At 35.8% G+C, this 16,225-nt stretch overlaps 1 protein-coding gene across 2 annotated transcripts in view; it reads left to right on the top strand.

The window, feature by feature from the left end:
- The window catches only part of IL1RAP (interleukin 1 receptor accessory protein), a 123,662-nt gene that overhangs the window by 71,448 nt on the left and 35,989 nt on the right, over nucleotides 1-16,225 (top strand). For both annotated transcript variants that reach the window (XM_032631290.1, XM_032631289.1), the window contains exons 3-4: nucleotides 5,546-5,831; nucleotides 9,600-9,786. In XM_032631290.1, the coding sequence (XP_032487181.1) occupies nucleotides 5,546-5,831; nucleotides 9,600-9,786 (473 nt within the window). The remainder of the gene's footprint in view (nucleotides 1-5,545; nucleotides 5,832-9,599; nucleotides 9,787-16,225) is intronic.

Raw genomic sequence — 16,225 nt, forward strand, 5'->3', positions numbered from 1 at the left:
ACATACTGTAAGGGAGATACGTAGCGGGTATAATGATGTATTTTCCCTTGACCCTGTATTGCATTTAATTTGGTTGAAAAAATATTAAGTCTATGGAGTTAGCCAAAAATATTGATTGACCTGTATTTAAATTTTAGTGTGTAAGGGCCTTTAACATATGCTATTTTAAAAATAACTCTTGTCTGCTCTTGATTTATTGTTATGCTATGAAAGGAAAATTCTGGCTTCCTTTATTAGTCAATCCTAGTCGCTATAACAAATTATGTCCACCAAATCTCAATGGCTTAAATGATAGAGACTTGTCTTAACACAGTCACAGCTCTTTGAAAGTGAGATGGCTTTCCTGAGAAGCTCTGCTTTGACTGATGGCAGGAATCCGGGCTCCTTCCATCTTGTGATGCTGCACATTTCAAAAATTTCTGGTCTTCAAGGACTCCGTGGAAGGGAAAGAGAAAGCACCAAAGATTATGCTGGGAGTTTCAAGTTGTACAGCATCTCTGGCCATACTCATTGGCCGGAACCAAATCACATGGCCCCAACCCAACTGCTAAGGATATGTAGGTTTCATATGGGCCGAGGAAAAGAAAACAGGACTAATGAACATTTGGCCAGTCTCTGCCACAGTCTACCCCAGTGATCACCAAAATTTCATTTCATACTTCTTCCTAAATGGGTCTGCTTGAGTACATGCTTGTTATGTTACACTAGCTCCCTTTTTCCATCTCCCTTCTCACAATTAGCATTCTCCTACTTTACAAAAGAAAAATACAACTGTCACTTATCATCTGTCTTGGTGTTAATTATTGTTCAGGGCCATAAAGACTTCCCAGGGCCAAAGTAACAATTTTTATCATTGGTATCTGAAAGTCTCCTTTAATCAAGGTAACATTAACCCCCAGAATGGCTTCCTCCTTCTCTCCAATTTACCAGTGTTCCTGTTAAAAGCGAGCCATGATATCAGAACTGTGTTCTACTGACCCAAGTTGGCGTGATCTGAATTGAGATATATTGTTGAGTGGGGTTGCAAGGAGAATGATACTTTTCATTTTATAGCCTTGCCTCTAAAATCATTCAAATCTGAGCAAATAGTTTAAAGTTCTTGACAGAGAGGCCTTTAGGAACAGCATAAAGAATATTTTTATGAAATACAGAAGGCAGTAGCATCTTACTTCATCCAGACAACAAACTTAATATATTGCAGTTCCAGACTCCATCAGCTGCCAACTGTCTCTCTCTGCCTCTTTCAACTATATCTTATAATTTAAAAGTGAATGAATGTCCTGCCAATGCATATTAATACAAATTTTGGAATTAAAAAACGAAATCAGTACTTCTTTCTCACAGAAAGTAGGTATGATTAGGATGGTTTGACACTGAGAGGGACTTTGCCAATTGTGTTGCACAGTGGATATTTCCTTCCTTCCTTCCTTCCTTTGTTTTCCTCTAATTAATATTTTAATTATTTTCAAAGCAAGTCATGCACGGAGGTATTTTAAGGCCAATATATTAACGGGGATACCAAAATAATCGTATTCTTTCTGTCATAATTTTCCTCTGCTCCTACTAGTTCACTTCTTCAGAGACAACCACTTTTGAGGATTTTATTTATTTTTTCTGGCATTTCCTATCTACAGTTTGCTAACCAATTTGTGTATATCGTTATTTTTCATTTGGTCAACGCTATGTGTTATCTCTTCACTTTTTAAAATTATAGTAAATAAGGACTCTCTCAAGTGCTATCCCCTTTGCTTTCCTTACTCATACCTCTCTGTATAATATTATTGCAATATTTGGTTGAATCAATAATCATTCAATTAATATATCTTCAAATATTAACGAACTATGATTATGTTACCTTTCTTATTTTTTTTTTTTTACCTTTCTTATTTTTTGAAGTTATGAATTGCCTTGCTTTCATATGCTTGCTCTAATTAGTATCCTTTGGTAACCATTTTCATACTTTTCAATTACCCTTCAGCATCATTTTTCACAGTGCAAATCTAATCAGATAATCCATCAGTTACGATTAATTTTTCTTTATTGGGGGTTTCCATTTTTTTTTCTATCTACACTGATTTACCACCAACCCCTACTGCATAGCTGCTTTCCTGGGATATCCTGCATTGTTATTCTGGGAATCCCTTCCCCTCTCTCTTTAATTGCATCCCCTATTCCTTGATCTCCTGTTTTCCTTCTTCTTGTTTTTTCTCTCATTTTGTTGGCACAAATCTCCCAGAAGCTTCTTGAAAAAATAGCACATAGGATATAAAATTACTGAGTCTTTATGTGTCTGAAAATGTCACTCGCACGTTATTGTTTTGTTGGGTTTAAGGTTCAAGATTGCAAATAAATTTCCTTTAGATGCATTGCTTCATTATCTTCTAGTTTCCAAGCTTGTTTTTGAGAGTTGCAAAGCCATTCTGATTCCTAGTCTTTTGTATGTGACTATTTTTTTCCTCTTTCTCACTTGCTGGTAGTTTATATAATCTTTTCTTTTTCCACAGTTTTAAAAAATATTTTTGTGGTGTAAGTCTGTTTTCATCCACTGTGTTGGGGTAATTGACAGATTTTTTTAATTTAGAAGGTTATGACTTCAGTTCTGAGATTTGTTTTTGCTTTGAATTATTTAATGGAGAGTTTTCTTTTTATTTTCTTTCTTTTGGGGATCCTACTGTTGAGATGTTGAGACTCGTGGACTGGTTTAACTTTCTTCTCTATTTTCTGTTTTTCTTTCTACTCTACTTTTTAGAAAATTCTCAAATTTAACTTCTAAATAAACCATTTATTAAATTTTACCTTTCTTCAATCATGTTTTTAATTTTAATAAGCTTTTTCTTTCTCTGAGCATTCCTATATCATTCTGTTCTTGCTTCATGAATATAAAAGTTTCCTTATCTCTCTGAGTATGTTAATGATAGTTGTTTGTTTTTCTTTTAAAAGATTACTTTTTCTTGAATAATCTTGGTTTTATCAAATTTTCTTTTACAATGTTTCTTTGGATGTTACCTTTTATAGTAGAGATTTTTCTCAGATGTCTCCTGGGGCTGTTTGTTCATATTTAAGAAGAAGTGATTAAGAAGCTGATTAAAAATTCTAAATGTGAATGTGGGACTTGTTAACCTTGAGCTTTTCTATTGGATGATATGATGATATGGCTGTACAAGTTGTTTAAAAAAAAAAAACAATTCTGATACTAAGATTGTTAGATCTTTCTTCTGAAAGTAGTCAGATTTTCTAGAGAAGATTCATTCATTCTCCTGCCTGGAGAGTAAAGGTCTGGCTGCTCCTATCCTTGGAGTGCAGTGGGAAATGTTCCTGAGTGCTAGGAGGGTGGGGTTGGAACCAAAGATGTCACTTTTTGACATAGCATTCATCCAGTTCTCCTTATTTTACTGTCCCACCTATGTGCTTATTTTTAAGGTATCTGATTGCATTTGTCAGGATAGGATAGATTATTCATATTGGTAGTAAGCAAATCCCAATTCTCTATGACTTAAAATGGCAAAGCTTTGCTGTGTGTCATCCATACCAAGGGGACCAAGCTAAAGGAGTCTCGATGTCTGTGCTTTCATATTTGCTAAGGCAGAAGAAAAGGAAGCATGGTGAAATATACTCTGGCCCTTAAAACACTCAACACAGGTGATGCTCAGTACATCATTTTGGCCAAAGTGAGTCACATGGCATCCCCTTATTTCAGAGGGGCATAAAAGTACAATCTTACAATATGCCTAGTAAGAGAACCCAGAAATATGGAGTGTATGGTACTAGTGATTACTTATCTTGATACTGACCGTTTCTCCTCCTGGGTTTTCTCTGCATTCTGCATTGCAGATTGGTTTGTTCTCCAGCTCTCCCCTCTTCATTTAGGATTTTTCATTTAAAATGTGCTAAGCTGGTCACCACTTGTCCATTTGATGTTGCTATTATCTTTCCTCTTGTTATTGCTATTACTTGGGTTTACGTCTTGAAAATTATTTTAGCTTTAGTGGAGTTTCATAAAGGAGTGAAACTGGATGCATGTATTCAATCTGACATGTTTAACTGAAAAAACTATGGTTATAACTTGCTGTTAACTGAAGGAGCTAATTCTGCAACTATGCAGTTTTAATGAAAATATATTTAAAGAACGTTATGATAGATGTTTAATAAAAATCTTTTATTATCAATTTGTATTAATGTGAACAATACTTTGATCTTTCCAGTTCTTTCTTGTGTATTGGATTTTAAAACGTTTCTGAATGAAGCACAGAAATTGTAAACAATGGAAATTTGTTGATTCTTGGAAAAGTCAGTTTGTTAGCTTTCCCAGAGGTCTATAACTTACTTAGAAATGTATTACTTACTTACAAAACATTTTGTAAGTCATAAAGCTTCAAATGCTTTGCTTTTATCAAAATTAGTCACTAATTTAGTTGTTCTGCTAGCTCTCTGCTTATGCCCAAAATGTTGCCTAGCAAACGATCATAAACTTCATTTAATTTATTACACATGTATTATTGCTCATGAGTCTATAGGTTTTCTGGGTGGTTCTGGTGATATAGGCTGAGCTTGCTCTTATGTCTTTGGTCAGCTGTAGAGACGTCTGACAGCTGTGCTTCTGGAGGGTGCAGCTGTCAGCAAGTGTGCCTCAGCTCTACTACATGTGGTCTCTTATTTACTAGGAAGCTTTCTTGTGTATTGTAGTCAGTTTGGCTGTCTAATTTAATACCAGTAGACACACATGACTAATCCAAATTTATATGTGCAGTAAGTGTAAAATACACTGAATTTTGAAGAGTTATTACAAAAAAGAATATAGGGGCTTCCCTGGTGGCGCAGTGGTTGAGAGTCCACCTGCCGATGCAGGGAACGCGGGTTCGTGCCCCGGTCCGGGAAGATCCCACATGCCGCGGGGCGGCTGGGCCCGTGAGCCATGGCCGCTGAGCCTGCATGTCCGGATCCTGTGCTCCGCAACGGAGGAGGCCACAACAGTGAGAGGCCCGCGTACCAAAAAAAAAAGAATATAAGTGTAAAATAGCTTATCAATATTTGGGATGTTTGGGATATATTGAGTTTAACAAAATACATTATAAAAATTAACTTTACCTGCTTTTTATTTCTTTAATGTGGCAACTAGGACACCTAAAATTAACTATGTGGCTTGCATTTTATTGCTATTGGACAGTGAAGACCAGGGGAGAACTGGGAATCTTAGAGGGTTGCCATTTCAGTTATAATCTCCTCCTCAGAACCTCTTTTGTCCCCGGAGGAGTGAAAGAGTACATGATTTCTTTTCCAGGTGAGATTCTCCCCCATACCTTGTAGGGTTCAACAGGATCAAGCTATCAGATCACATTGTTATACAATGGATAGTCAAAAGCTAATAAATGAATGAGGGGAATTCTCCTCACACCACAGCTGTCTATTACATGCATTTATTAGAAAGAGGCTAATGAATATGGCCCGAGAGGAGGGTCCAGAAATTACTGTGGTATCCTAAAGAGAAGGTGTGTTCTCTGGAGATGAGATGACTCCTCTGCCTTTTCTTTCTTTTTGACTGTTCCAGAACGCTGTGATGACTGGGGACTAGATACCATGAGGCAGATCCAAGTGTACGAAGATGAGCCAGCTCGTATCAAGTGCCCACTCTTTGAACACTTCTTGAAATATAACTACAGTACAGCCCATTCAGCAGGCCTTACTCTGATCTGGTATTGGACAAGGCAGGACCGGGACCTTGAGGAGCCGATTAACTTCCGCCTCCCTGAGAACCGCATTAGTAAGGAGAAAGATGTGCTCTGGTTCCGGCCCACACTCCTCAATGACACAGGCAACTATACCTGCATGTTAAGGTAGCCTGACCCTTATGGTGACTTTCTCTTTTCCCTTTCGTTCCTGAACCGTTTTCCAAACGATGCATGGGCTGTGAAGGCGGGAAGGGGAAGAAGGAAGCATGTAGAGAGATGTACACTTCACCTCATCGGCTTAGCTGAGGTTAGCTGAAAGACATGTGCAGAGAAAATGGTTGAGCTTCTGAGAACATTGTCAATAGGTGGTTCCTTTTCAAACCTGACATACATTGGGGTTGTCTAGAGGTGGAGGCTTGTTCGTTTTTTCCCTTTGCCTGACATGAATCTGCCTCCACGTCTGCCTCACCTGAAGGTATATCCGTTTCCCTGGACAATGAACAGGGTAGGCAGTAGAACCCATTCATATCTGTTATTCTTGGCAACTTTTTAAATACCTAGCACAAATAAAGCCTCAGGATGCCATATAAAGGAAAGAATATCTGAGAGGCATTAAATATACTTAGAACAGTGCTTTTCAAACTTTTCCACCAAAATTCCCCTAAAAAGCAAATGAATACCAGATCTCTGAGAATCTAAGAGTATAATCCAAAGCACCCTACGATTACTGCAAAATTTCTTTCAAATCCACTTTTTTTCTGAAAGTTCATGTACATTTTGCATTTTACTTCACAATATACCAATTTTCCTTTTACAACAGATTAATTTTGTTTTTCCTCTGGAAAAAAAAAAAAACCTTGAAAAAATTGAGGGTCCTTCTGAAAAATAACCATTTTAAGGCTTAGTACTTTGGCTACTTTTTTTCCTGAGGTCCCTTTTTAGCTTCCAGGCTTTATTTTATTTTTTAAACTCCCATCTGGGTTGTGAATTTTTTTTTTAAAGATAGTTTCCTACTATTTAATAGTACATTGGCTTTCCTAGGTCTTCCATAACAAAATACCAGAGACTGGGTGGCTTAAACAATGGAAATATGTTTTCTCATAATTTTGGAGGCTAGAATTCCAAGATTAAGGTGTCAACAGGGTTGGTTTCATTCCTCTCTCCTTGGCTTGTAGATAGACATCTTCTCTCCATGTCTTCACATCATTTCACCTCTGTGTCTTCTGTGTCCTAATCTCCTCTTCTTATAAGAGCATCAGTTATATTGGATTAAGGCCCACCCATATTACCTCATTTTACCTTAATTACCTCTTTCAAGACCTATTTCCAAATACAGTCGCATTCTAAGGTATTCAACTTCGACATATGAATTTGGGGTGGGGGACACAATTCAGCCTATAGTGATAGAGCTGGATGACATAACAATAACAAAAGAACATAACAGAATAATAAGTAAGCCCAGACCTTCTTCTGAATGCTCCTTGTCTCTCATGGATGTTATAACTGTTCTCTGATGGAGAACTATGACTATGTTTTGATAAATTTAAACAATGTTCTGATTTAGTGAGAAAGGACTTCTCTATCACAGAAAAAAGCGTATTGATCACTGTGGCTTTGGGAGTCCCTTGTAACCTTTTAAGTCCCTTCTGAGGCTTTTACCCCTTCTAGACTGGGATGTGAGCTTCCAAGGAGCCTGCAATACACATGTGTCCATTGTTTATGCCCTAATACAGCTTTGGTATCTATACCCACACAATGAGAAAGCTGGCCTAAATGTTCTTTGAGCTCTTTTTCATCTTTGGCAATTGTTAATCTAGTAACAGTTCACACATACACCTTGGCAAATACCTGGGGAAGGGTCATCAGTAGCTTTCTGGTTGACCTTGGTCTGTACTATGCATTCTAGTGCTTCAGTATCTCTTTTTTTTTTTTTTTCCTTAGCAACCCACTACTTCTTTAGAGCTCTCCTCCAAACTTTTCCAGCCTTCTTTTATATTATAGGAACAGGGCTCATGACTGTCTAGGCCTGAGTATACCTTTAGTGTTATTTATCAATTTCCAGATTGCCATCTCTTCAGTTTACCTGTCTGCCTATCTTCTAAAGAAAATTTGAATTAAACTTATCTGGTGAGGGTACCAGAAGCTTCCCATTGTCCTGTGGTGATTCCTAAACTGAGAATGACCTTAAACTGAGCCATGTGAAATCATAGGCCTGATGTCATTAAGAAAATAAAGTTAAGATTCATTCTCTAGGATTTTACTGCTTGTATTCTTGCTTCAGTACCTCTATTAAGATAACATCCAGATTTGACTTATGGAGCTGGAAATGTCAGTCCATTCATTGTTCATCACTTGATTTTATAGTCAGGAAATGTATCTTATTAAGCTGAAATTTACCTTCTATAACTTCCACCTATAGGATACTTCTACTTGGAAGACCTTTTGTTATCTGTAGGTAAAGATTGTGCCTGCCACTCTCCCTTTCCACCTTATTACCATTGTCATAAGTCATCCTTAAACACTCTCTCCTCCCATCCTGGGGAGGGTAATGAATTCTCCCACACTTTCCATTGGATTTAGTCTTAATTCATGAGTTATTGAGTATATAATATGTCTTAAATAGAAATCACAAAAAGGGGTGGACAATGAATGACCCATTTACATATCACCCTAAAAAATCACTAATTTTTATTATCTATACTCCCTTTATTGTTTTCCTATATGTAATACAGTTTTATATATATTCCATGTATCCAACAAATATTTATTCAGTGCCTACTGAAAGTTTAGGCACTGCACTAGATGCAAGAAATAAAAGAAAACACATATGGCCGTGACTTTGTTTGAACTATGATAAATTCAATCAAGGAATTGTCCAAGGTGCTGAGAGGATAAGAGTCCTAATTTAGATATGGGGTGTGTAGAGAATGACATAGACCTCCATGTGAAAGGTAGGGTGATGGGAAAAGAAGAACCCTCCAGGCAGATGAAATGACTTACACAAACATTAAAGGTATAAATACAGTTCCCCACCATCTTTTTTTTTTCTTTTTCTAAAGATTTTTTTTTTGATGTGGACCATTTGTAAAGTCTTTATTGACAATGTCTTTTGTTTTATATTTTGTTTTTTTGGCCACAAGACACGTGGGATCTTAGCTCCCCAATCAGGGATCAAACCCGCAACCCCTGCACTGGAAGGCGAAGTCTTAACCACTGGACCACCAGGGAAGTCCCTCCCCAGCCATCTTAACATGTTTTATGTGTTTGTTAGTTTTTTCCTTCATGCTTGATTTTTTTTATATATGTGTACAATAACTTTGGATGGTTGTACCATGATTTTTTTTTTACAGTCTTCCTTTTCATAGGTTTTTCTACTGATTCCAATATCTTCCTTGCTGATATAGCACAGGATGAGCAGTTTTGATCATGTGCTCTCTCTATTCTCACTTTTCCTACATCTATCATGTGAAAAAATCTCCAGAAATAAGATTACAAGGGCAAAGGCTAAGGCTTTTAAAAATGTTTTCGGAAACATATTTAATTTTCCAGAACTCGTTTATACCATTACCAACCATGAGTTAATATGCTGTTCTTACCTGTGCCTTACCAGTACTGAGTGTTATTAAGAATGTTTTAAGGGTAAAATTAAACATTATACATATGAATATACACACACACATACACATGTATGTTTAGGAACATATCTAAAAATCTAAATAGTTTATCAATAGTAGCTAATTGTGTCTGTTTTTATTCTGTTGTGTCAGTTGTTATAGAAAATACCTCCATAACACGCTTAATTTTTACATGAACTTAATATATACATAAAGTCTCAATACACAGCAGTACTTCACTTAGCTCATTTTAATGTGTTTGCTGCATCAAAACAAATGCAAATGAGACTGCCCATTCATTGCATATTTTTCTTTTCAGGAACACTACATATTGCAGCAAAGTTGCATTTCCTCTGGAAGTGGTTCAAAAAGATAGCTGCTTCAATTCTCCCATGAAACTTCCAGTGCATAGATTATATTTAGAATATGGTGTTCAGAAGATCACTTGTCCAAACATCGATGGATTTTTTCCTTCTAGTGTCAAGCCAACCATCACTTGGTATATGGTAAGCAAACTAGAGGGCATTTACCCTCTCTAAAATGACAATGGTTATTTGTTGAGTTAATATAGAAACTGAGATTTTTCTCATCATCATTTCCTCCTTAATAACTTTATACAAATCTTTTACTGCTTCCTCACTTTGTACCATTTTAAAGGAAGTGGTGGAGATGCTTTGCCTCAACCCACCATGTCTTAAATTACATTCACTGGACTACCAGAACTACCTTATTTCTATTAACTTCCTGTGAAATACAATTTGAGAAATATTGCCCACTTCTACTCACTGCTGAGTGAAGTCAGAAGCTGCTAATTCATCTGGTGAATTTCAGCTCTTTGGTTAATAAGTAGTGTATTTGATTATTTGTATGTGTTTTCACGTTTGCCTTCCTTTGTGGGCACGGTCGATCTGTGGTCTATTACACATCTGAGAGCTTTGGACAGTATTTAATCAAAATATGAAAGTGTTGGAAGATGACACTTGGGGCAGCAGCATAGTTCTCTAATCTCTTCAAATATCCACCTAAGCCAAAGCCAAAAACTCCTGAAAAACATTTAAAACAAAACTCAGTGACAAGTTATCCATAAGAATCACTTTCAGTAAAATAAGTGAGATAAATCACCAGTACAACCCATATAGAATCAGAGTCTATAGAGAAGGAAGCTGATGGAAATAATATGGCATTTGGCAGGCTCAGGAAGAGGAGAAACCCCAAAAAGCCAGTGGGTGAAGCAATTTGAGAATAGCAGCTAAAATTTTGCTCTCTAATAGAGAGTGAGTCCAAGCAGCCTATAGCAAGACATTTTGAAGGAATTGGAATAGTTCTAGTGCCTCGGAACTCTGAAAAACAACCACCCACACTGAGGTAAAACTGCTAGGAGTGGAATCAAAATAAACAGGATCAGGGTAATGTAGACGAAGGAAGGAGAACCTGCTGAGAATGGAGGAGCCGAACAGAATCAGGAAATCTCAAGACTGTAGTTTTGAAGAAGGATCTCTGTGAAATTGGAAAATCCTGCCAAATCATAAAGGTCAGAAAAACTAGTTTTACATAATAATGAGCAACAAAAAGAATCAAGGTAAAATCCCATTCGAAGCTATAAGAAAAAAGAAGAATAAGAAGCAGAATAACATTTCTATAGAAAAAAATAAAAGCATTCCAGAACGACCTATTGCAACCTACTGTTTCAAAAATTGGCGCAAAGACATTAAGAAGTGATGCAAGATGAGAGAGAATAACAAATAAAAATTAGAAAATTCCAGAAATTATACCACTCAGTAAAAACTTAGAAGAAAATTAATTATTTCAGAAATAAATCTAAACTAAGAGGAGCAAACAGAAAATGAACACAACAAATAATGCCTTAAGATTAAAAGAAAGTGGAATGGAGAAAAAATTTTGATCAAAAATAAATGATGAATAAAAATAAAAAGGTTAGAATGGATATACCAATATCATATAAAATAGACTGTAAGAAGATTAATGTTATCAGAGATAGAAAGGACTTTTCAGAATAATAAAAGGGTAAACTCATCAGGAAGGCATGAAAATAATAAAAAAGTATATATATGCTTAATAACAGTGCTTCAAAATACATGAAGGAAAAGTTGACAAAATTAAAAGACGAAATAGACAATTCTACAATCCTAGTTGAAAATTTTAGTATCTGTCTCTGTTTAAGCCATTAATGAAGTGACTTAGGGAGCCAACTTTAAGAGTTTTCCATTGGCCAAAGATGGAACAATTTAAACTTTAGTAAGGATATTAATTGCAATAGGTCGAATCTCATGAATTAAATTTAAATCCATAAGTTCATAATGATATTTCAAAATATGGCCACATTTGGATGAGAATAGGAAATAAAAACATTACCTTGAAAACCGGTAAATAAAGGTGAAAAAAAGCCAAGATTTTATTCTGCCTTTTCTATAAGAAATGTATTGATATATTGAGTAATGACATAGTGCAGGGAAGTGTATTTTTATAAAAGTATATAATCACTTTGCAAACCCCAATGAATTACTAAATCTAAGCATTATGCATCATTGACTGTTAATATCATAAGGAGAGAAACAGCCACTTTTCTTCTGATGAAAGAACACAATATTACCTATAATTGTGCCAAATGGATTCAATCTGAGTCTGATAAAACCTTTGGATCCTGCTGCCATTTTGCAGAAAATATAGAGAACAGAGGAATGTATTGATCTGCACCATGAGTTTGCAATCAGCAAAATCTAAATTGTGAGACACACTACAGGCCAAATGTCTTGTGTTAGTCAACAGATAAACTGCAGAAAAAGAAAGGCATAGAGTGGGAATGTATAGATTAAAAGAACCGTAAAACATTTAAAACACTAGAGTGGATGAGAATATAGTATCTAAGGACATATATGAGTGATAAAATCGTACATGAAAACAAGGAAGTGACTTCACTATGAAGGTATAGATAGTTGCTACTTTGGGGGATAGTAAAGAAGGTGTGATTGACATGGGGCATGTGGAAGGCTTTCAAGGGTGACTGGTGATGTTCTATTCCTGGACCTGAGTGGTGGTTTTAAAAGTATTTGCTTTATACTAATTCATTAACTCACACATATGTTTTGAGTGTTTTTCATATATGCTTCATTCTATAGTAAAATGATTAAGAGGAAGGGAGATGATAGGAAAGGAAGGGGAGGTAGAGGAGACTGATTTAAGGTATATAACAACCAATTACAATGTATGGACCTTAAGTGGATCATGTTTTATTCAAACAAACTATGAAACATGTTATGAGAAAGTCAGGGAAATATGAACACAGACAGAATATTGATGATATCAATAAGTTATTATTACTTTTTAAATCATGATAATGGTAATGTCGTTATGTTTTCAGGAGGGGTCTTGTCATTTAGAAGTACACACAGAAATATTTACAAATTAAATTGTATAATGTCTGTGATTTGCTTTGAAATAATATTGGGATGCAGTGAGTGGGTATAGATGAAATAAGACATAGCCTGAATTGGTACTTTTGACTCTAGATATGGGTACAGGGATCATTGTTTATTCTATGATTGTACTTTTCCACAGTAAAAAGGATTAAAAGAATTATATTAACAATTTGACATCAATAAGTGTAATATGTCTTCTGGTTAAAAAATTATGTTCATCTATTTATCTGCAACAAGGTCTCTCATTTCTAATGAGATCCTATTCACTTTTTCTATATTTTGAATACTTTATGGTCCGAAAAAAGAATTTTACTTTTATACATATTCTATTATTTTCTCCTCTTTTTCCTCATGTATTCCCTCTGCCTGGAACATCCTCTTTTTCTCCTTTAGAACAAATCAAATTCTACACCTTTGTAAAATGTTCCCTGTACTCTCCAGCTGAAATAAATTTTCCCTCATATACCCTCAATTAGCTATTTATTTGTAACTGTTTCAATGTCACTTTTCACTTCCTTTATTGTTTTATAACCATTTATTCATGCATATATTCAATACATACTGTATTCAATGCAATATATCTGGGGTCTGGTGGGTACACGGTAATGAATGTGATATGTGCCCTCCCCAACATAGTCCCAAAGGATCTCAGTTTAATTCAAACAAATTTATAAATAAGAATTCCTGTTCTTATCAAAAAGTAGAATTCTAAGTTCTACAAGAGTGTCAAAGAGAATTTATTGTTGGTTTTAAGAAGAGGGACAGATTTACATGCAGGTATTCTATGAGATTGACTATATCTTGAGGGCAAAGTTATGCCATATCCATCTCTGTATCTCCAATGATTCCCAGACTTCTGGTTTTCCTGATTGGACCGATGTCAGTGCTATTAACCAAGGTATGAAATAGCAGAGGAGGAAGAGGTTTGGGGATCAAGTAATGAATTTAGATCATGTCATATTGAGTTAGATTTATCTGTGTGACATCTAGGTGGCAGTGACCAATAGGTAGTGGCTACATGTGTATGGATCTGGAGCTTATAAAAAAAAAAAATCAAAGCTGGAGACAGAGAATTGGATACATCTATGTGATAGTTGAAGCCCTTAAGAAGACAAACTAAAGTGAGAAGAGAAAAGGGCTAAGATAAAAATCTGGAGAGAATGTTTATGGGGTGAGTGAAAGCACAAAGCCTGGAAAGAAGACCAAGAAAAAAAAGTCATGGTGGTAAAACCATCACCATGGCAGATAACCAACAATGTGCAGATGACTAAAGAGGATAACCAGTAACCAGCCATCCTTTCTATTCTCTGATTATGAAAAGGTTGCTATGGATGTGTGTTACACTGGTTTTCATTTCTTTACGTTTTGGTAATTGACACCTTTACTCCTAAGAGTGCTTCCATGTTGGGAACAAAATAAGGGTTCTTGGTAGCTGCATTTTCCTATCACTGTGTAGCAATGCTGCTATTGTTTTTTTCTTTCCACCTTCTACAGTCACTCCCTGCATCCACCAAGGTATTTGACCCTCCTACAGTAGTCCTCTTTCAGTTATTAACAGCTGAATTCCCTACTTTGACATTGTAGAAATGGTCTCTTTTAGTAATACAAATAACTCTATGAGAGTTAAAAGACAAATTAATCAGTTCCAGCAAAATTTGCTTCCCTGTTAGCGGAAGGATGAAAACTGATGAATTGAAAGAAGGAAAAGGAAACTAACATTTCTTGCATTTTACTAGTGCAATACATTGTGCTATGTACTTTAAATGTTATCATATGTAATACTCATCACAATCCTTCAAGGTAGATATCATCCTTGTATAGATTAAGAAACAGATGTTTGGAGACATAAACAATAATAGTTCACATTTATTGAGCACAGTAATTCTTCTAAATGCTTTAATAATTTCACTCATTATCGATATCTCAACGTGAGGTGGACTCTCTTGTTTTCTCCGTTTTGTAGTCAAGGAAACTGAGGTGTAGAGTGGTTGAGTGACTTGTCCAAGATTCAGCACTATACAATCTGTATCAAGAGCCCAGACTTTTACATTATCTTATATAATTTGCTCAAAATAATCCAGCTGATAATAGGAGACTCTGGAATTTCAGGCCAGTTCTGTGTGGTTCCAAGACCTATGGTCTCCAGAAATGGCACAGAGAGGGTGGTCTAGTCTTTACTTCTGGGGGTAGGGCACTTTGAAGGGCAGAGCAATCTTTGAACACAGATTGGGTTGTAGGCTGGACTGTGGAACATAAGGAAACCTGTGAAAAGAGAGCCCTGGAAAATCATAAGGCGTGCAGAAAAGCTGAGATTGGAGGGAACAGAAAATCTGAAGTTTGTATTTTAGAATCTTAGGTTAATGGGGCAGGATTGAACATTCTTCCTCTGCATGTCTTCTCTTCTCTCATCCTGTCTTCTGCACGGCATAGTTTTCTTCATTCGGCGCCCAGAATTCACAGTTCTCTAGTTCAACAATCCTGTGAGTCAAATTGATGTTCAGTAAATGTTTGTTGAGTAAGCCAGGGTTTGTAACCAGCCTGGAAAGCAAAACATGGTTTGTAAGTGATTTACTGAATTTCAAATAGCCAGCTTCTAAAAGAACTTCTGGAACACAACATGTATATAAATTGGAGGCTGCCTGTTTATTCACAGGGTCTTCCAAATATATAGTAGTAAGGACACAGGTAAGCGTGATCTTATTGTTGTTTTCACTATTATTATGAAATATATTCAAAGAACTGAGCTTTAAAATATGGCGAGCCATCTTAACATTCATATTACTGGATTATTTCTCTTTCTCATTGTTATAATTAGGTATTGGAATTATTTTTCCTAAAGACACTTATAAAAACAAAGTCAGTTTTCCCCTTCTTACTAAGGATCAGAGGGACCACTTTATTGGGTGCTTTGGATGTTACATTTATAGCAGCTGCTGAAATGCTCTCAATTGCTATTTAGCAGAGTAGATATCATTCTGGATATCAGTTTTCAAAAAGCTGGTTGTCCTTGTCCTCAGTGTGATCATTAAAATTGGTATTTTACATCCACCTTTAATTTTCAGTGTGAAACTAAGCAGAATTTTTCAGGTATTGTTTATAAATCTCTCTCAAAAAATAGGAAATTCTTTGCTTTTTCTGACAAAGTGCCATTAGGAAAGCACATTTCTGAAACAGTGCCAGGCTTAGCCTTCTTGTTGGCATAGCACATACGGTTGGAAAGTTAGTCCAAGGTCTATCTAATAGACTTTATTTTTAAAGTGCTTGTTTCAATTTGATCTGACAGCTTAGTTTGGTTCTTTATCTCCTCCCTTTTCCTAAAGTCCCTATATAATGATTTTTAACCTTTGGTATGAAGGAAGTGAGTATCATATTTTCTTTCCAAACTGTACATATTTAATTTAATATACATATTTAATTCCATATTTTCTTTCCAAACTATACATATTTAATTATGTATATATGCATATATACACATAGCATTCTACATGTAATTTCAGGGCTTCTGAGG

Source organism: Phocoena sinus, chromosome 4 (assembly GCF_008692025.1).
Source record: "Phocoena sinus isolate mPhoSin1 chromosome 4, mPhoSin1.pri, whole genome shotgun sequence".
Lineage (NCBI taxonomy): Eukaryota > Metazoa > Chordata > Mammalia > Artiodactyla > Phocoenidae > Phocoena > Phocoena sinus.